At 40.9% G+C, this 22,453-nt stretch overlaps 1 protein-coding gene across 1 annotated transcript in view; it reads right to left on the bottom strand.

Annotated features, from left to right (window-relative positions):
- Nucleotides 1-22,453, bottom strand: part of MROH2B (maestro heat like repeat family member 2B) — a 72,048-nt gene that overhangs the window by 7,314 nt on the left and 42,281 nt on the right. Inside the window, exons 22-35 of the mRNA XM_030306859.1 lie at nt 20,326-20,352; nt 19,440-19,559; nt 19,144-19,223; nt 12,716-12,851; nt 12,526-12,621; nt 12,175-12,264; nt 11,687-11,807; nt 9,213-9,310; nt 6,475-6,627; nt 3,945-4,102; nt 3,308-3,434; nt 2,495-2,682; nt 1,039-1,179; nt 615-729 (exon numbers count right to left, since the gene is read on the bottom strand). Coding sequence (XP_030162719.1) covers nt 615-729; nt 1,039-1,179; nt 2,495-2,682; nt 3,308-3,434; nt 3,945-4,102; nt 6,475-6,627; nt 9,213-9,310; nt 11,687-11,807; nt 12,175-12,264; nt 12,526-12,621; nt 12,716-12,851; nt 19,144-19,223; nt 19,440-19,559; nt 20,326-20,352 — 1,650 coding nt within the window. The remainder of the gene's footprint in view (nt 1-614; nt 730-1,038; nt 1,180-2,494; nt 2,683-3,307; nt 3,435-3,944; nt 4,103-6,474; nt 6,628-9,212; nt 9,311-11,686; nt 11,808-12,174; nt 12,265-12,525; nt 12,622-12,715; nt 12,852-19,143; nt 19,224-19,439; nt 19,560-20,325; nt 20,353-22,453) is intronic.

Raw genomic sequence — 22,453 nt, 5'->3', positions numbered from 1 at the left:
CCCTTTAGTTAAAGGAGTGGCCTCTCTTCAGGAGAATGATAAGTGCATCATAACTACAGTTAAAGACTAGCACCCGGCTGCTCTTGGAGCAGGGGAGAAAGCCCTCAGGTGAATCAGCAAGTCTGGCAGAAACGAATCTCTCTATTTGAACAGCCCACAGGCCAAGGTTACATGGTGATGAGAACCACACTACCCTGTTAAGTAGGATGTCTCTAATCTAAATGGAAAAACAGGAAAACGGGAGTTACTGGCAATGTTCTTTCTCTGGGTTGTCTGGGACAACCTTTATGGCAGGGTGTGAGGGGACAATAATATAGTTCTTGGTTACTTTTTGTTTTGTCCCTGTCATATCTATCGTCCACCCTTCTCTGTCCTGGGAGGTTGGTTCTGGCAGACTGGAGCGAAGGAAGAGGTTTGGGTGAGTTCTTTTTCCTCTCTCGTTCCCTTCTCAGGTACTGTATTTCTGGCGGCGGCTGAATCTCTGTACTACCAAGGCTCTCCTGAAGGGCCCTCTTCTGTGGTTCCAGCTCCCACTGAACTGCTGACCCTAAGAGAAATGCCCCCAAGGGGACCCAGAGAGCCTGCTGGGCCGTGACATGACTGTTCTCTCTTGCCTCAGAGAAGAAAGCTGTGCCGGTTATCCGGTAGTTCTCCGAGGAGGAGGTGAGAGATGCAAACAGTTGCTCCATGATGTCTAGTATGACTCCATGTTGCCACAGCGCCATGCTCCTAGAAAATGCAAGGCTCCAATTGTAGCAGAGACTTTTTTCTTTCTAAACAGTGGAGGAGATTTTAGTCTATTTCTCTCTCAGGGAAATAAATGATCTCAAAAGGAATGTTCCATGAAAGAGCACTAAGGATTTGGGCTCTTCCCACCATCCCTTCCCATCTGCCTTTGCTCTTTCTTCCCTATTTTTTCTCCTGGACTACAGATCCTTGGTGAGTCCATTGCTTCCAGTAAAGTTGCCTACATGGCAGTTTTTACTCTGTTTTTAATTTTTCTCCTTTGTATCCACTTCTCGAATGTCCACACATTACCTGGCCAGTGCACATACTCCTACATGGTGGGTACTGGGGCTGCTGAGAAGGGTCCATAAGTTGTCCCCCTCATCAGATTCCTTGGCAAGGCCCTCTTTCATGGCTTGGGCTTGCACACACTTCAGAGTTGTGATTGAGAGCCTGAAGGAGACAGTGGGCATCACAAAAGTAAGTCAACCCCATACAGGGAGTTGCGAATCCCAAGTTCACTCTTTGTGTTCCCCACAAGGCTGCTTCACCCTGGATTAATGGATGTTGTGTGAGGGAAAAAACCAGACAGCCTGATCTCACACTTCAGTTTTGGGGCCAAAGGGGACACTGAGGTGATTTGGACCAGTAAATAATGCCACAAAATTTTGTTAACCTCTCATGAGAAAATAAAGCCCTAAAGATGGAAAGTGCCAAATACTGTATTTCACTGATTCTGAAACAGCCCTTCAGAAGCAGGATGCGGCTTGCAATGGATAGTGTGTTATGACAGTTGGCCAGACAGTGGTTGTGGTGTAGTTGTTATTACCAGTGCGTGCACACGAACATGCACGGATTTAGGCACGGTTGTTTATACTGTTGTCATTTTGGTAACATTGTGTTATTGGAACTACATGTGTTGGGTCTAACCGTTGTTTAAAATGTCTTTACAAAGTGGATTTGAGGGGTGCCTGGGTAGCTCAGTCTGTTAAGCGTCTGACTTTAGCTCAGGTCATGATCTCACAGTCTGTGAGTTTGAGCCCCGCGTCGGGCTCTGTGCTGACAGCTCAGAGTCTGGAGCCTGCTTTGGATTCTGTGTCTCCCTCTCTCTCTCCCCCTCCCCACTCACACTCTGTCCCTCAGAATGAATAAACGTGAAAAAAAAAAAGATTAAAAAAAAACTAAGGTGGATTTGACATTGGAATGAAAAGTTATGCAAAAGGGCACAGAAACAGAGCGTTGTGATGTAGTATCAAAATGTGCACCTAATAATTCTCAAAGAGCTCTTTGAATAAATACACAATAAAAAATTTAAAGTATAACAAAGCATTGATTCATGGCTTAATCAGGATTCTTTCTTTCTTTTTCAATAGTGCACAAAATAATTTTGCTTCCTTCAATTGGTGATATCTTAAATTTAATAAAATATGGTATTTATTTCTATTTTTCTTCTTTCCTTGGTGGCGTTGACTATCCCAGAATTCCAGCTTTCTTTGAAGGGTCTCACTGAGAGAAAACAAATGGAGCAGGACAGGCTCTCTATGGAAGCAAACAGAGCTGCTATTCGTTGTTATGTGACCATTCTGGGCAACTGTACTGGGTACTGCTCAGGGAGGAAGAGCAACAGGGCTCAAGGGCAGTGTGGAGACTTGTTGCCTCATGGGTAGTTGAGGCCACGCCAGGAGGCATAGGCGTTGACTAACAGAGCCCCTCCTCTAGAGTCTGGGGTCCAGACAGCTCTGGCAGGCCCTCTGGCCTGGCCATTTACCTGCAGGGGTCTGCGGTCTGCTGCCGTTCTCCCTGTGGCATCACCCGCCGCCTGCGGCTGAAGGTGGAAGTGGGCATTTTCTGGCCCAGTGTGCAGCTGACCAACTTCAGGAGAAGAGTGAACACCTCCGGGTACAAGTTTGTGACAGGGGTGCCTGCTGATACCACTTCATACATAGCACAGGCCACCTGAGGGGAGAAAGGACTTCGTGGTCAAGCAGGCTCCTTTCCTCCAAGGACATCTCCCTGGCCTGACCTCCAAGTTGTTTTCTCCCCAAAGGATTGCTTTCCAAGTTGACCGCACTCATACTCAAAACGAAACGAAACGAAACGAAATGAAACGAAACGAAACCAAACGAAACCAAACGAAATGAAACGAAACCAAACGAAACCAAACAAAAAATGCCAGAAAGAGGGTGTATTTGTTTGGAAACTTCTCAGCTCATACTGTGTTTCTCTCTCAGGACTGTTATGTTCGGCAACTCCAAACTCTAGGGGGCACCAGTCAGGTGAAATGAAATCTTTTCCAGCATTGAGGTCTTTCAACGGGGTGCTCTCGATATCTTAAGACTAATTTGTAAATACAGACCCACAGATTTTCTTTGGGATGATGAGACATTTGCTTCTAAAAGTGATCAGCCACAGACAAAATTGCTGCCATATTTGTCCAACTAACTCCAATTAACTGGAGCCGATTTAAAATCAGGGTATAAGAGGGGAAGAAGTATGATTAATGCTACATCACCAAGTTCCAGGTGGGGACAGACCACGGAGTGGGCACAATTCCAGGTATGCGATGGGTTGTCCAACTCACTGAAATCGCCTCCAGCCCAGCTACGTCATCTTCTAATTCATTCTCAAGTTTGTCTGTTAAGGCTCTCAAGAGCTTACCACTGGAGGCTGTGTTCTCAGCCAGAGCCTTCCACAATGTCTTTGTGTCCCTAGGGTGGTAAGCCAGGAAGCTGATAAGAAACAACTCTTTGGAATATGAGCTTTTTCATCTGTTCCCCTCTAAAACCACATTATGACTAATCAAAATTTCAAGGACAGATGGCGATGCTAACATGCCCGGAGATGATAAGGATGTATTATTTAACAGTCCAGCATTCTGGACTTGGGTTACTGAGGTTTGTTAATGTCCTTTAAGGCACAAACCTCTCACATAGGTGAAATTCAAGGCAACCAGAAAGAAGAGAAATACTCATTTTCTAATATTAACTTATTCCTATGATGTATTTTTTTTAAAAAGAAATCTTATCATATTAGGAGGATATGTATATGAAAAACACTTGGAAAAACATTATTTATGATTCAAACACCATTTTTGAACTTATTATTTAGGTGAGATGTTCTCAACCTTTCTTTTTACTCTCTTTCTCTCAAACCACAAATTCTTCCTCAGTGAGGATTAGCATTTCCTGGGAGAAGGAATGAGCTCAGTTAGAATCTACCTGTCAAAGGGCAGAGGCTTCTGTAAAAGGTTAGCAACAACTGCATCCATGTGAAAGCTGGCTATCTGAGAGATGGCTTCCAGCATAAACTGAAAACTTTCCTCCTTTTGTCTGAGGACTGGCATGTGATAGTAAATCATGTTCAAGATCTCCAACAGCTAAAAAAAAAAAAAGTCCAAATCAAACATTAAATTGCCATTTTCCCTCTACTATATGGCTTAGGACACATATAGTCAGCATATTAATCATGGGTAGTTGATGAATTCTATAATAATGTTAGAAACACTAGTTAATTCTATGCATGGCCTATCTCTTACTCACGAGGGTTGTAGGTATATTGGGTATTTATTCCTAAGTCAATGTAGCAAATATTTAGTGAAAGACTGCATTATGCCAAGTGTTGTGCTAGGCATTATGGGGGATTTACCAAAGAGGAATACGATGTAGCCCTTTCTCAAAAGGAATGAATGTTCTAAGAAAGAATACCAGCCATATATCCAAAGGCCTGTGCGCCAGGCAGTATATGGCAAATGGTACACAAGAGGTTCACAAGATTGTGAGGGAACCCAGAAGTAACTGAGGTCACTTTGGAGGGACACCTGATGTGGGTCTTGAAGGATATATAGAAATTTCAAAAGGCAAGGTGGGGGTGGTGGGGAAAGTCATCCTCATCCCAAAGAAGAATATAGATAAAGATATAAAATAAAAAAGCATGGGGGCGCCTGGGTGGCTCAGTCAGTTGAGCGTCCGACTTCAGCTCAGGTCACGATCTCACGGTCCGTGAGTTTGAGCCCCGCGTCGGGCTCTGGGCTGATGGCTCAGAGCCTGGAGCCTGCTTCCGATTCTGTGTCTCCCTCTCTCTCTGACCCTCCCCCGTTCATGCTCTGTCTCTCTCTGTCTCAAAAATAAACTTAAAAAAAAATTTAAAAAAAAAGCATGATAATGGATGAAGCACAAAAGATTTTTATAGCAGTGGAAGTATTCTGTATGTTACTGCAATGGTGGATATGTGCAATTATATGTTTGTCAATACCAACAGTTAACTTTAAGGGAAACTGTGGACTTTGAGTGATAATAATGTGTTGATGTAGGTTCATCGATTGTAACAAATGTACCACCATGTTGTAGGATGTTGATGGTAAGGGAGGATACATGTGTGTGGGGAGAGGAGGTACAGGGCTCTATGCCCAATTTTGCTGTGAGCCTAAAACTTCTCTAAAATATATATATATATATATATATATATATATATATATATATACACTGGCATGAGAGCATGGGCCCAAGCAAATATGGCAAACATTTCTGGAACAAGAGAATGGTCCAGTTTGGAACACAGAGAAAATGAGGGTAAGAGAAGATAACTTGACAGAAAAGATGAAGCCAGATCCTAGAGAACACTGAAGGTCACCTTCCAAATTTGGATGTGAATCTGTGAGCAGCAGGAAATGATATTATACATTTGGATTTTTGACGTGGAGAAAGGCATATCTATCTGCTAGTAGCTTTGCTTCTAGTAGATATTTCTCTTGTTTATTTTGGATAGATATTTTTAGGTTAAACATGACATTTGCTCTGAATTAAAATTCTTTAAACATAAATATCTGGCAAATATGATTACCACAGAGTCCCATTAGGGGAGGATTTAGGTCCCTATTGCTCCCTTTTAATGCCAAACACACAAATACAACAACATTCCAAATTTATGAACCTTTGATCTTCCCATGTCCAGTATAATGCCTGCCACATAGTACACACTCAGTAAATTTTTTAAAAAACTGATTGGAGAGTAATTAGCACAGAAATAATTTCTAAAGGTCATACTTTGGAGAATTCTTTAATTTAGGGTGGTTGACTCCGGGACATGGGGACCATAACTTCTTTCACCTATAGGAGGTGCCTTCATTGAGTTAAAGATTCTCTTCCTCCTTATTAATCTTTGAATTGCCTGAATTTTGTGTCCAACCTCAAGAGAAAGGCTAGAGCATCCCCATTTGGAGCTCTTCACCAAGCTTCCTGAGCTCAAATCCTTTTCACTCTGCCTAACTCTCCAGCTGGGAGTAAGGACTAAGGACTTTCCCTCAATCAGTTCTTCAATGACACCTTCCTTACCAGAAAACAAACCCCAAGGTGTGTGCAAGAGAAGCCTGAAGAGAGGCAGTGGAATTAGAAACTCTACTGATCCTCAGTGGTCATCCCAAAGGTGATCCACACAGTCACCCTCATCCTTATAGATCTAACAGTCCAGTTTTCCAGAATCCAAATGCCCTTGGTTCAGAGCTGCTGTCTCTGGCCAAAGAGTGACAGTTGGGAAAGACTTTTTGATCACAGACTAGACAGGCAATTGAGACAGGCTGAGACAACATGAGCCTGGTTGTTAATACACAAGTTGGGTCTCTGCTGAGGCCTCCCGAGGCTATGCATACTCTTGCTTATTTCCCAACAGAGGACAAACTGGGAAGTAGCAATCAACTTGGCATTTCAGAAGTGTTAGAATTCTGCTCGATGGTCAAACTGGCTGTCAGTTCACCTGTTCTTCCAAAGCAGCTCCCTGCTCCTTCAGGGCAGCAACCATCCATATGCCACAGGCCTTTGTACAGGTGGGGTTAAGGGTCTCCAGACCATCCAGGGTTTCCTCCAGGAACATTAGAATTTCTTCATTTGGGATGAGTTTACTGACAATCTGAGAATGTACCCAGAAAGATTCATGTTATCAATCACCTCACTTCATACAACATGCTGCTACTGTTTGTTTTAAGATATTGGAAACCACTGGAATTTCCAAACAGCACATGATTGGAACTATAGAAACTACTAAAACAGATAGAGACAATACCCTACAACCTCTAGGTAAACTTTTCCTACAGTTGCCCTTTTATCATCTTATATTTATTGAATCCCAAGCCTCCTGAGGCGATTTCTTCTCCAAACTTATAGTGTACTCCACAAGGGAAAAATAATGTATAAATTTTGTATAACAATTTATATGATATAAATTACTTCAGCATACAGTTCATATATCACAGAATATGTCTTGGGTATGCCAAAGAATAGCTAAGGCTTGGGAATTTAGGAAAGTCTATCACCAGGTACTAAGTGCCATGCTGAATAACAGGTGCCTCACAGTTTCCATAAAAGTATGAATTGTTATGATTCCTGTCTTTTACTCTTTCATGTTTCAAAATTAAGAGTAGCCAAAAGTTCTAGAAAATAAAAACTTTGCAATTTGGTCTCTAAGTACAAGAACTATACAGAATGGGTGATAGCAGTGTGTGAGTATGAGTGTGCGTGCGTGCGTGCGTGTGTGTGTGAACACATATGCATGTGTGTATGAGTCCTAATGAAAAGGCAGGCAGGCAGGTGAAAAGTTAGCAGTTTGAGTGAATTCCAGGAACATTGTCTGGGGCTTTAACCAAGCAAGATGGTTGTGATTATGGTTTGTAGGTATGAAAACATTACTCTTTACAACTGACTTCCCTCTGCATTAAGTGACCTGATGATTGATATTTAATAGTAATGTTCTTGAAAGGAAATGAGTCCCTTTTCATGAATAGTTGGATGTCTCAACCAGTTTCTGAGTCATTTTTGTTCCAAGATCAAGGGACCAGACTGCCACATCTGTTCTATGTAACACCAAATACCTGCTTGGGCTCCAAACTCAATGGTTATCTGTTTTTTCCTCATATTGGTATGGATGATGGCTTAACAAGAAAGGAAGGAGGGGAACTCATGTTTTTGGGTACTTATCATGCATCAGACACTTTCTTAGGCATTTGACCTATGTTTCCTCCGTGCCCCTCAACTGGCCTCTCTCCCTTATTCTGGACACTTTCTTGTTGTTTCTGCTGCTGTCACTTTAGTCCAAGCCACCTCCTTGTAGTTTCCTCCAAACTGACCTCATTAATTTCACTCCTGCTGGCCTGTATTGTAGTATGAACACAGCAGCCAGATGACCCTCTGAAATAGAAGTCTGATCATGTTCCTCCTTGCAGGAACACACCTAGCCCATACAGGGCTTGTGCAAATTAGGAAAAGACACCTGTCCTCAAGACAGTTCACTTCTCTCTGTAAGTATATGGTCATAATGACTGATTTTGTTGGACCTTTTGCTGCCATCTGTGGATAACTACCTTAAAATACATAAATATCTACAATGTTTACATTAGGAATGATGCTGCCTCACATGAAGAGGCCCTTGTGCATTTCATATCTGGCACAATTGGACATAGTGCCCCGACTTATGCTCAAAACCCTGTGCTGGCTTTTATTTCCAACTGGAGTAAAAGTCAAAGTCTTTGGAGCATCTGGGTGGCTCAGTCGGTTAAGCATCTGACTCTTGGTTTTGGCTCAGGTCATGATCTCAAGGTTCATGAGTTTGAGCCCCACGTCTGCATTGTCAGTGCAGAGTCTGCTTGAGTTTCTCTGTCTCCCTCTCTCTTTCTCTGCCCCTCCCCAACTCGTGCTGTCTCTATCTCTCTCAAAATAAGTAAATAAACTAAAAAAAAAAGTCAAAGTCTTTAACAAGACCTGGAAGGCAACTGAATCATTCCTGAGCTATCTCTTGGATCTCACTACCTCCTTCTTTCTCTACCTCAGGGCCTCTGTACTTGCTTTCTCCTCTGCCTGGAATGTTCTTTTCCCTCAGTCTTCATGGTCTCCCCTTCACAGTGGCCTTTTCTAGGAAATCTCCCCTCCCTTACTCTCTATTCCCTTACTTGACTATATTTTTCTCAATTATCACTACCTGACATATTTATTTGGCTGACTCTATCCACCAGGATACAAGGTCATCCAGGGCAGGCATTTTGTCTTTTTCTATTCTTAGAGTTTAGAACAAAGTCTGGCATATGATAGGTGCACAGAACATAGTAGGCGAATGCATAAATGATTAAATAAATGAATGAATTCATTGACCAATTCTCAGAACAACTCTGAGAGGTAGGTTATGCATTTCTTTTTAAGATGAGGAGAATGGGTGTCAAGCAGTGCACACAGAATGCGTTCAATAGACTCCAAAGCTCTTGTTTCTTCTACTCCACTCCACTGCCTCCCTTACCCTGAAGAATCTTGGTTCACAATATTTCTCAGAGAATGAAATATAAGCAGCAGGTGTTGACTGGGCACATGTACCCCGGGTTAATGCATGATAGCCTAAAAGAATGGCTAGACCACTGCTCTCCTTGGTGGTGGGGCATACACAGCTTACTTATTTGGAAATCAACCCAGAACTATCTTTACATCCCTTGGCCAGTCCTCCATATCTATTACCTTTGCTATTTTGGAAGAAATCTTGATCTGGACCTGTACATCATCACACTGCAGCCCTTCCTGCAAATCCTGCAGTCTTTCCACCTCTGGGTGAATGCCTAAAATCCACAAGGGGGGACATATGCAAGAGTTTAAAGACCTGATGGGGTTGAAGAGGTTGGCCATGTTGAAAGGGCAGGCGTAAAAGCAAACACGTACAGGTGGTTTAGTACCATGCTAAATACTCTGCATACAATGATCTCATCTATTACTCATAAACATCATCTGAGGTAGACACTCCTGTTTTTGCAGATGAGAAAGATGAGACAGAAAGGTATAAAGTCATTTGGCCATGGTTATCTAGTGACTAAAAATAGCAGAGTCAGAATTTGAACCCTGGTCTGTCTGACATCGGTGCCTAGGCTCTGACTACTCTGCTATGCTGCTCTCTCTGTTGGAGTTCCATTTTGCAGTGAGCCACTTTGGGGAAAATGGAAAGGTAACTATTGCAATAAAAACATCAGCAACTCTGCAAATGATTGTTGGAATCAATTTATAAACCCAGACCTAAGCAGTAACAATTTTCTGCTTGTTGTTTGAATGTATAGTAATTGTGGAAAATACCACCTAAACCATTTTGTGGCGGGCATCCCAGCCCAACAGAACACACATGGACTTTGGAGTCAGACAGACCTGAGCTCACAGCCCAGCTCCACTACTTGCTGGAATGGGTACATTTCTTTCTTTTTTTGAAAAGTTTTTTGAAGTTTATTTATTTTGAGAGAGAGAGAGAATGAGAGGGGCAGAAAGCGAGGGAGAGAGAATCCCAAGCAGGCTCCCCACTGTCAGTGCAGAGCCCAATGTGGGGCTTGATCCCATGAACCATGAGATCATAACCTGAACCGAAATCAAGAGTCATACACTTAGCCAACTGAGCCATCCAGGCGCACGGCGGATGGCTATGTTTCTTAACTTCAGGTCTCTTCATCTCAAAACTGATTATTAAATGGGTATTTAATTTAGCATCACACTTGTTACTTGTATTCAACGGGTGTTTCATAATCATATTCCTTCTCTCTGCCATGCTTATTCGATCCATTGAGGAAAAGAGTTAAAGTAAATAATGAAGTATGGGATTTTTTTTTTTATTAACAAAGAGTACTTGAGAACCTGAATTTTGCATGTTTCAGGAAAATAAAATACACCAAAGGAAGAATAGGTAGAACAATAATAGAGTTGAAATTCCTATCTTCCTACGAGGTTCCTCTCTGGTACGTTTCTTCTCTTCCTGGGATGGCCTCTTAGTTCTTACCTCCTTAACTCATTTTTTATTTTGTGGCTTGGTACAAGCATATATCCTTAGTGAATTATCTTCCCATACCCCAAGGGACTTTCATACCTAGTTTGACTCTGTTGAACATTATTTTTTCTTCTTCACTGACTAACCACCCCTCCTCCCCCAAGCCAAATCCCAACTTTTAGTTTTAACACATTTTTTATGTGAATTTTACAGTTGTAGTATCTCTGTGTCTCCAGCATCAGGGAAATGCTTGAAACATGGAAAGTGCTTAATAAACATTTTCTGAGTACTTAAAAGAAAGAGAGTGGAACACAGGTGTGAGATGGCATTAAAACTTAGACCCACAACCCCGCAAGTAACCCTCAGTTTGTTCTCCATATTTATGAATCTCTTCTGTTTTGTCCCCCTCCCGGTTTTTATATTATTTTTGTTTCCCTTCCCTTATGTTCATCTTTTTGTCATATGATTTTTTGTGGGGGGGGGGATGGGCTAAATGGGTAAGGGGCACTAAGGAACACACTCCTGAAATCATTGTTGCATTATATGCTAACTAATTTGGATGTAAATTTAAAAAAATAATTAAAACTTAGATCCATGGTCCCGGCCGCGCCTGGGCTGTACAGAACTGTGCATGTGCAGTGCAAGGCCGTCCTCTGTGAAGCCACTGCTGGTTGAACCTGGACCTGAGGGCCTGCTTGTTGGTTTCAGCCTGAGACTGAGGTTTTAAAGTTCCTTACGTTTCCTGATATTGACACTCCACATGTACTTGGAGAGCAGAGTTTCTGTTCTGGAAGCTGGAAAAACCTCCACAAAGTTGTCTCTCTTAGAGAACTTTAGTAATAGTGCTATTTCTTCCTGAAGAAAACCTTGTGATAGAAGAAGCATTGCTAATACGCCTAAGTGCTCAGTGATTTAAACTGGACACTCTCAAAACATTTTCACCTACCCCAATGGACCTTTATAATGCATCTGTGTCATTATCTTTATTTCTAAAAATAGCAAAAAACAGAGCCATTGGGGAAAAAAGATCCAAAGGAGAGACAAATCCTATACATAATTAATGCATTAGAATGCAGAAACGACTGAACAGCGGAAAGAGAGGGACAGAGAGACATCGATGAACAAAGAGGAGAACTGAGAACAAAAGAAAACAGGTATCTGCTCTTCATTTGTGGGTTTCTCATCTTTCCCTCACCTTTTATACAGAACAGACCAATCGTGGAGCTGGCAGCTGCTTGACGGATGGTGGGCAGGGTGTCACAGGAGTGAGGAGCCAGGAGGCCGAGGAGTGAGCCGATCTTAAAGTGTTCTGGAGCCTGGAGGATAGAGGAGATGGGGCGCAAGGTGATGGGGAGGCTTGACATCCCAGGATATTCCCAACAACACTGGAGATGAAGTCCCTTATTTTCCCCCTAAAGGTCCTTAGAATGAAATTGAATCTTGGACTTTCCCTTTTAGGGCAGTGGAAAAGTGAGCCGGCAAGCATGTAAAGGCAGCCGGATAGTTTAATCCTAGTGTCTTGCCTCACTCTGGGGTCAGGCGACACCTCTCAGGTGCTTCTCTGGAAAGCACTCCATTCTGGGACTGGAGATCCATCATGCACAAGTTTGGGATTCCAGAGGCCTCAGCTGATCCCTACTGTCAGCAAAGGATGAAATCTATTCACTGCTGGGGATTACTTACCTCCACATCATTTGTCAGCACTTGTGCGGTGATCTGGAAGGCTCTTTCTCTTTCCCAGTCTTTTTGTGAAACAAGCCACATTCGGAGAAGCTGTTGGTCAAAGAATAAATGTCCTTTCCTTAGCATTCCTCATATTCACTCATTCTCATTCTCTGGCTCCTGCTGTCTCTGCCTCTTCTGTAACGGTGCTCACCTCCCACAAACAATTTTAAGAGGACTGGCCCTATGTGGTGGGTTAAATGGGTCAGGCTGGACATCTCCCTGGGAAGAGGATGAGGTAGAGTCTGGAGTGTCGCCTTGCAGCACAGATGAGGGGATGTGGGAATCAGTTTGAGCAGTGGCCCTACTCACATTGAACATTTCTTGACAGTCCTCCGCTTTCACATTATCCCACATCATGGTCCTCAGCAGCCTTCCCAGAGCATCCATGGATCGTTCGTAGAGAAACTGAAATCCAAAGTGAGCATGAGTGTCAGGCTCCGGCGGGAGAGTAGAGTCCCACTATAGTTCTTGATTTTACTCAGGCCTCACCCCCACGTACATGGATGTGCTCCTTGTCCTTATCTGTTTCGCCTTCATCTTTGAGTTTTTGCAGAGGTGGAAGGGGAAGCAGCCTCCGAATAGTCTCTTCAAGAATATTGAGATGGTCATTTAGTGAGAGCTGAGGCTTCAGTTTGCTGAAACGAGAACCATGTAGAGGGATGGACGTTAGGATGACAAACAAAACATAGCCCGGAAGAGTACCCAAGAACTGCCAGCCATACCTGAAGGGGTCAGATATGTTTGCCGACGTGTTGGAATGTCGAGGGAGGTGGTGACAGAAGCAGGGAGAGGTTGGGCACATGGAATCAGACTGTACTGGCGTGCATAGTCAACATGCCTCATTTCTAATTTATTAGAGTGATGAACAAATCATCCCTAGCTTTGTGGTATTTAACCCTTTATTATTTGATCTGTGATAACATTAACCCCCTCGTTTTTTCTAGTGCTCATGGGTTGTGTGTGTGTGTGTGTGTGTGTGTGTGTGTTGGGTGGGGGGAATTCTAAATTTGGAGCAGTGATTTTTATCCATTTCATATGTCTTCTCAGGTTATAACTGGTGTCACACATACTATAGGTACTCATGAATGTACCTATAGTAATGACATTGTAATCATCCTTCCTTCCCCCTCCCTTCCTCCCTCCTTTCTATTCTCCTTCCTTTCCTTCCTTCATTCCCTTCTTTCTTTCTTTCAGGTATTTACTATAAACATCATGAAGGTATGAGCCTAGACATAACGTGGAAAAATGTAAATGTTCGATAAACATGAAAATCTCCATTTATTATTTAATAAATGTAAATCAAGACAATAAAATGCCACTTGTCAGCTACCAAATTAGCAAAGAAATTGAAAATGATGACATGGTTGGGGCAGGGTGAAACTGGTTCTCTCTCAGGGGAATAAAAGTCAGTACCAGCTGGGGCAGGTCAATTGAAAGTGTTAAATATGTTGAACAGTCTTTTCATCTTTATTGTCTGGCTGACTTAAAAAAAAATCAACTTATTGAGGCAAAATGTATGCACAACAAGCTGCATCCAGTTAAAAGTGTGCAACTAAATGGGTTTTGCACCCATGAAACCACCACTATAATCAATATAGAACACCTAGATTTTTCTTATGCCCCTTTACAGTTCATCTCTTCCTTCACTCTAGCCCCTGAAAACCGATTGGTTTTCAGTCATTAGAGATTGGTTTGCCAGTTCTATAGGCGTGCTGTCCAAATGAGGGTAGTCTCTAGCAACAGGCAGCTATCCAATACCTGAGTTGTGGTTAGACTGAATTAAGACATGCTGTAATTCTAAAACGCACTTGGGGCGCCTGGGTGGCGCAGTCGGTTAAGCGTCCGACTTCAGCCAGGTCACGATCTCGCGGTCCGTGAGTTCGAGCTCCGCGTCAGGCTCTGGGCTGATGGCTCGGAGCCTGGAGCCTGTTTCCGATTCTGTGTCTCCCTCTCTCTCTGCCCCTCCCCTGTTCATGCTCTGTCTCTCTCTGTCCCAAAAATAAATAAAAAAACGTTGAAAAAAAAATTAAAAAAAAAAATAAAAAAAAAATAAAACGCACTGGATTTTGAAGATTTTGTATGAAAAATCATGTAAACTATCTCATTACATTGTTAAATATCAAATACACATTGAAATGATAATATACTGAATATATCGGATTAAGTAAAATTGTTATTAAAATTAATGTTTCTTTTCACTCTTTTAAAAGTGGCTACCAGAAAATTTTAAGTGACATATGTGACTTGCATTATATTTCTACTTGACAACATTATTTTAGTGCCTAGCTAACTTTTAGTTTATCTTCCACATTTATTTATCTGAGCTTTCTTCAAACTTCACGTATCTTTGTAAACATGGCAAACTGTGCCTTCTCTTAGTTGCTTCTTGCTACAGTTTAGGAGATTATGTGGGTATGTTTTTGCATCTATTTTCCCCAGTATACAAGGCCATATTTTGTTAATGGTTATCTTTTTTGAATCTAGCTCAATGCCTGGTACATGGATGACATTGAATACTATTTATTGAACTAAATTGTCAACTTTTATAATTAAAAGTTCAGAGAGCACTTTTTGCATAAAGTGTTCACCAAAATATTATTTATAGTTTTTATTTTTTAATGTTTTATTTATTCTTGAGAGAGAGAGAGAGGGAGAGAGAGAGAGAGAGAGAGACAGAGCATGAGCAGGGGAGGGGCAGAGTGCGAGAGGGACATAGAATCCAAAGCAGGCTCCAGGCTCTGAGCTGTCAGCACAGAGCCCAACGCGGGGGTCGAACTCACAATCTGTGAGATCATGACCTGAAGTCTGATGCTCAACCAGCTGAGCCACCCAGGCGCCCCTATTTATAGTTTTAAAAACTGACAATTAACTATAGCAAGAGGAGGTTGATTAAATAATATGAGATATATCTATACAATAAGTCATTAAACAGCCATTAAAAATGCTGTTTGTTACCTCAACATAATAAAGGCTATATATGAAAAGGCTACAGCTAATATCATGTTAATGGTGAAAGACTGTAAACTTTTCCTCTGATATTTAGAGGAAAATCTAAGATCAGGGACAAGATAAGGGTGCTTGCTTTTGCCACTTTTATTTAACATAATACTGAAAGTGCCAGCCAGAGCTATTAGGCAATAAAAAGAAATAAAAGCCATGTAGATTGGAAAGAAGAAGCAAAATTATCTCTGTTTGCAGAAGATATGATCTTATATATAGAAAACCCTAGGGTGCCTGGGTGGCACCCTAGTTGGTTAAGCGTCCAACTTCGGCTCAGGTCATGATCTCGCAGTTTGTGAGTTCGAGTCCTGCATTGGGCTCTGTGCTGACAGCTCAGAGCCTGGAGCCTGCTTTGGCTTCTCTGTCTCCCTCTCTCTCTCTGACTTTCTCCTGCTTGTGCTCTATCTCTCTCTGTCTCTCAAAAATAAATAAACAGTAAAAAAAAATTAGAAAACCCCAACATTCACAAAAAAATTATTAGAATAAAACAAATTCAACAATGGTGTAGAATACAAAATCAATATATACCAATCAGTTGTGTTACTACATTAACAATAAATAATCAAAAAGGAAATTAACAATTCCATTTACAATAGCATCAAAAAGAATAAAATATTTAACCAAGGGAGCAAAAGACTTGTACATTGAAAACCACAAAAGGTTGCTAAAGGAAATTAAAAAAGACACAAATAAATGGAAAAACATCCCATGTTCATTGATTTGGGCACTTTTGTTAAGATATCCGTACTACCCAAAGCAGATTATAGATTTAATGTAATCTCCATCAAAATCCCAGTTTTTGTAGAAATGGAAAATCCATCCTAAAATTCATATGAAATCTCAAGGGACCCCAAATAGTCAAAATAATCTTGAAAAAGGACAAAGTTGGAGTTCTCACACTTCCTGGTTTCAAAGATTATTACAAAAACCACAGTAATCAAAACAGTGTGGTTCTGGCATAAAGAGACAGAAATATATAGACTAATGGAATAGAGAGCCCTGGAATAAACTCTGGGATACATGGTTACAAGGGTCCAAGACCATTCAGTGAGGGAAAGGAAAGTCTTTTCAATAGTGTTGGGAAAACTGGATATCCACATACAACAAATGAAGTTGGGACCCTTACCTTATTCCATACACAAAAATCAAGGCAAAATGGACCAAACATCTAAATGTATGAGCTAAAACTCTTCAACTCCTGGAAGAAAACTTTGAGAGAAAGCTTAATGATATTGGATTTGGCAATGATTTCTTGGATATGACACTAAAAGCACAGATAACAAAAGGGAAAATAGACAAATGGAAAATAGACAATAGACAAATAAAAATTAAAGCTTCTGTGCATCAAAGGACACAATTAATACAGTAAAAAGACAATCTATGGAATGGGAGAAAATACTTACAAATCACATATCTGGTAAGTAGCTTATAACCACAATATACAAAGAACTCTGACAACTCAACAACAAAAAACAAAGAATCAATTACAAAAATGGACAAAAGAAGTACACATTTTTCCAAAGAAGATGTAAAGATAGGTAATGAGCATATGAAAAGATGCTGAAAGTTGCAAAATCATTAGAGAAATGCAACTCAAAACCACAAAGAGATTCTAAGGATGGCTGCTATTAAAAATAAACCAGAAAATGACAAGTACTGGCAAAAATATGGAAAAATTAGAACCCTTATGCACTGTTGATGGGAGTGTGAAATGGTGCCATTGCTACAGAAAACAGTATGGTGCTTCCTTAAACAATTAAAAATAGAATTCTCTTATGATCCAGCAATCCTACTTTTATGTGTATACGCAAAAGAATTAAAAGCAAGGACTGGAAAAGGTATTTAGGCACTCATGTTTGTTAGTGGAATTATTCACAAGAATCAAACCATGAACACAACCCAAGCATCCATTGGGTGAATGGATTAACAAAATATGGTGTATATATTAAATGGAATATTATTCAGCCTTAAAAAGGAATGAAATTTTGACACAGGTTATCATATGGATGGACATTATTCTAGTGAAATAAGAAAGGCACAAAAAGACAAATACTGCATGATCCCATTATATGAGGTACCTAAAATACATAGTTCATAGAGACAGAAGGTAGAATGGTGTTTGCCAGCTCTGGTGGGAGGAGGGAATAGGGAGTTGTTTAATGTGTATAGAGCTTCAGTTTTGCAAGATGAAAAGAATTCTTGAGGTTTATTGCACAACAATATGATTATACTTAACACTGCTGCACTATGCACTTAAAAAATAGTTAAGATGATACATTTTTTGGGTATTTTACAACAATTAAAATATTTTTTAAACAAATTTTATATGCTTATTTTTGAGAGAGAGAGACACACACACACACACACACACACAATGTGGTGAGGAGCAGAGAGAGAGGGAGACAGAAGATCTGAAGCGGTCTCTGCACTGACAGCCCAGAGTCCAATGCAGGGCTCGAACTCACAAACTGTGAGATCATGACCCGAGCTGAAATCGGTTGCTCAACTGACTGAGCCACCCAGGCACCCCTCACAATTAAAATATTTTTTAAAAACAATGAAAAAAGAACAATGTTTGTAAAGAATGGTAATAACATGGGAATATGTAAGGTGAAATAAAGAAAGACAGGATGCACGATCGTATGTAGAGCACGATCTCAACTCTACTTAAAATGAAGAATAGGGTATAATGAATTGAAGGACACATACCAAAATGTTGAAAATAGGGGGCAATTATTATTATTATTATTTTTAAAGGTTTATTTATTTTAGAGAGAGAGAGCACAAGCTGAGGAGGGGCAGAGAGAGAGAGGGGGACAGAGGATCCAGGATCTGAAGTGGGCCCTGTGCTGACACCAGAGAGCTTGATGCGGGGCTCAAACTCACAAACTTATGAGATCATGACCTGAGCTGAAGTCGGCTGCTCAACTGACTGAGCCACCTGGGAGCCAAAAGTTTTTATTATTTTTAAAAACTTTCTATAGTTTCTAAGTTTTAACAACGAATTTGTATTTCTTTACTGCAGGGGGAAAATATTATTTTAAAATTTTGATTAAGGGGCGCCTGGGTGGCTCAGTCGGTTAAGCGGCCGACCTCGGCTCAGGTCCTGATCTCGCGGTCCGTGAGTTCGAACCCTGCGTCGCGCTCTGTGCTGACAGCTCAGAGCCTGGAGCCTGTTTCAGATTCTGTGTCTCCCTCTCTCTGACCCTCCCCTGTTCATGCTCCGTCTCTCCCTGTCTCAAAAATAAATAAATGTTAAAAAAAGAATTTAAAAATAAAATAAAACAAAATTTTGATTAAAATTATTTTCTTCTTTAGGTTTATTTCTACTAACCAACTAAAATATGATTAGGGCTTTCGTAAGTTTTTTTTTTTAATGTTTATTTTTGTGTAAGAGAGAGACAGAGCATGAGTAGGGGAGGGGCAGAGAGAGAGGGAGACACAGAATCCATAGCAGGCTCCAGGCTCTGAGCTGTCAGCACTGAGCCCCACGTGGGACTCAAACTCATGAACCTTGAGATCATGACCTGAGCTGAAGTCAGACACTTAACTGACTGAGACACCCAGGTGCCCCAGGGCTTCATAAGTTTTTAATTGGAATATTAAAATTTGCCTACAGACCAAAGTCTAGGAAAAGAAATTTCCTTTTGCACCAAAACTTCAATCCTTATGTGTCAATAAGTCTCACTCCTCTAAGTTGCTCTTTCTCCCTCTTGGTTATCAAATGGTCGGGCTCTTAGTCAGTTCTGTAAGTCTGAAAAGAGGGAGAAGCCCCAATTTGAAATAGCCCATCGATGAGCTGTGTTCACTTTGGGAAGGGTGCACTGGTGTATCCACTGACTGAGAAGTCAGTTGATCTGAAGGAGGATATTGGGAAGGAAATATTTTTCTCAATGAGAGCAAGAAAAATTCTCTAAAATTCTCTACCTGAGGTATCTAATGGCGATTAAAGCTTTCCACCGAACAGGGCTAGCTAAGGAATCCAGGGGCTCATCCCTGATGAAGTCCTGTAACACAAACAAGGAGGTGAAATATTTTAGAAAGGGGAGTTTCCACATGCAGCTGCAATCCCATTGGACCACTGGGTGCCTTTGGTCCAAAATATGGCAGAGATCTGTTTGTTCCCTGGGACTGGCAAGTTTTACCCACTTAAAAAAAGACAGCTCTGTGCTCTTGGTAACAGACTTTTCATGGCCTTGCCCATGTCCTCTCTGCCCACTCACCAGCATGTAACCCAGTAGCACCTCCTTGTAGGAGAACTTGAACCCTTGATCCTCAGCATCTTGGACAGCAATGCCAATCTCAGTGATACTTCTTGTGAAACTCATTTGCAGATCCATGTCCTAAAACGAAAGGATTCACAGTGCAAGCCAAAGTCTTGGGTACCACACCTGGTTCTATAAACCCAGTTCTTGACCTAGGGTTGAACTATGTGCCCAGACAGAAGTGCGAATCTGTTTCTTTTTCCTTCTCTACCTCAGTGTAGGATCAAAGTTGCAGGGAAATTAAAAAAACAAAGGTCAATTTCTACTCCTTCCATCCCCTACCCCCCACCCCCCATAGATTGAGGTTCTATAAGGCAGTGGCTTTTAAACTTTTTGGACCATAAACCACACAGTAGGAAACAGTTTACAATTCCATTCTGTACTTACATTCTATCTATCTATCTATCTATCTATCTATAATATGTATAATAACTGAAATAAAAGTTTTATGATATTTATTATTGCTATGTACAATGTTCTCTTCTATTTCTTTTATTTCATTAAAAAATTTGCTGGTGCGGTCTATTAAATCTATTACATTGAAATCATAGTCTACTGGTGGGTCACAGCCCATAGTTCTAAAAATACTGTTCTAGTTTGCAGTCTAACTTTCAAACCACCTGTAACCAAATATAGCTCTATGTTCTGTCCTAGATTAAGCTCAGGGATCCTGGCTTCAGAATTGGATTAATTAGTTATATATTGGGATCCTTTCCTCTGGAATCCAACCAAGAGGACATATATGCTTCCTGCATTTCCAGGGAACATACTTGGTATTCAAATGTATTTGTATCAAATACATCATATACATATATCAAATACATATATCAAATATATTGCATACCTTATTCATCACAGACATGCCCAGAACCTGAAAACCAAAGGCAAAAGCAGATATAGAGCCGCAGTTAGAGAGTTCCCTTACACCAGCAAAAAGGCCCACCCACCAACCTGAAAACAAGAGTGAAGCAGGACACGGAGTCTTGCCAAGGAGTGGGTGCTGTTCACTCCCTCCCCTATTTCCAAAGTGAGGTCCTGTACATTTGCAGACATTTTCCCCAGGTGAGTGTAATCTACAGAACGCAGCATAAAGATACCAGGCGTTTGGGTTTCAAGTCTCACAATTTAAAGAGACTCTACCAGATTTTGGTAAGAAAAAGGATAGAGGCTGTTGGCAGAAAGACCAGTGAAAAGCTATAGAATGAAAGTAATAGAATAGAAAGTAATTGGAAGGAGATATAGTCAGTTCTGCTATGATGCTTGCATTGAAAATGCAATTTTGTTCCAGTGAAATTGATATGTGAGTAAATACTTCTGGTATATTCTGAATTTTGTGTTTGCTTATGCACAGTTTGGTCCATGACGGCAAAAGGTGAACTAGCTGAATTGAACTGCATAGGAATACTCACACAACACCTCAAACACGCCAGCTGCCTCAGTTTACCATGGTAAGAGCTGCTTCCCATACAAATCTGGCATTCTAGCTGTCTGTCTGATTTCAAATGACCCTTCTTTATACCACCATTTCATAATAACTCACAACTTTCACAATTGAATTCATGTGTTTTTCAAGGAAAAGTGACATAATTTTTTTATAGTACTTAGATATTTCTTAAATGTTTTTTTTTCTTAAATGGTTTTAAAAATTAGGTTCCTATTTTTTTCTGTGTCATTGATGGGGTTTTTGAATGTTGTGCCCCTTACCCCATTTTCCCCACAATCCTGTGGTTTTTTTTTTGTACTATGTTGTGCATATGCTGTGTTACAGCAGAACTGACTGTACCTTGAAAATGTACAGTCATCATTATCTAAAACATCTTTATCTCTTTTCCTCTTTTATTTTTATCCTAATTTTCCTCAATGACTGACTAAAAATTAATGTAACAGAAAACATCTTCAAAAAATTTTTTTAATGTTTATTTATTTTTGAGAGAGAGACAGAGTATGAGTGGGGAGAGAGAAGAGAGAGAGACACAGAACCTGAAGCAGGCTTCAGGCTCTGAGCTGTCAGCACAGAAGCCTATGCGGGGCTTGAACTCATGAACCATGAGATCATGACCTGAGCCGAAGTCGGATGCCCAACCAACTGAGCCACCCAGGTGCCCCAGAAAACATCTTTTTTTAAATCATATTTTTGGTTTTCATCATTGCTTTTCAAATTTTGGTGCATCAGAAGCACGGCAAAAATACAGATTTTTTCAGGAGCACGGCAAAAATACAGATTCATAGATCCATCCCTAAAGGCTGTGATTCATTAGAGATCTCTATTTTTAACAAGCTCTCCAGGTAATTGTCATGCAACTGAAGGGTGAGGATCACTGCCCTGATCCCTTTCACTGGTGTATACTTATATCTGTGATATCATCAGTTTCCTGTGTTTCCATTTTTATCACATACACACATGAATAAATATCAAGAGTACAGATTTATCAAGCAGGTGGTGTGTGGAGGGCACAGAAGAGGAGGTAAGACAGCATAAGGTACCATCCCTAACATCAAGGTGCTGACAGTCTGATGTGGGAGCAGATGTGCACGTAATCGGCAGAAGCTTCTGAAACTTGGCTATGGATAAGAATCATTTATAAACCTTTTAAAATTACAGCTGTCAGCCTCCACCCCAGATCTACGGAATCAATCTCCCTGAAAAATGGTTCTGGGAAGCCGTATTTCAAACTTGATCCCAAGGTGATTTTTAGGTGGCTGACCTGGTACTAGTTAGCAAAATGGCTAAATTGACAATATATATAAAGTACTTTATTAAAGATATAAAAAGTACTATGGGGGACAGAAGTGATCAGATGAATTCCAACTCAGATGTGTGGCTCTGAGGCAGGAATATTCCTGGCACGTTTGAAGAGCATCAGTGACAGCCGGGGGGATTGGTATGAATGTGTGTGTTGGGGTGCGTGTGAAATAGTACCTAATGATGTAGACTGCGTAGATTGGTTAATGATATATTTTTATTCGCTTAA

The sequence above is a fragment of the Lynx canadensis genome, chromosome A1, assembly GCF_007474595.2.
Source record: "Lynx canadensis isolate LIC74 chromosome A1, mLynCan4.pri.v2, whole genome shotgun sequence".
In the NCBI taxonomy this organism is placed as follows: domain Eukaryota; kingdom Metazoa; phylum Chordata; class Mammalia; order Carnivora; family Felidae; genus Lynx; species Lynx canadensis.
The sequence above is the reverse complement of the archived record's forward strand: the minus strand, read 5'-3'. Positions and strand labels throughout refer to the sequence as shown.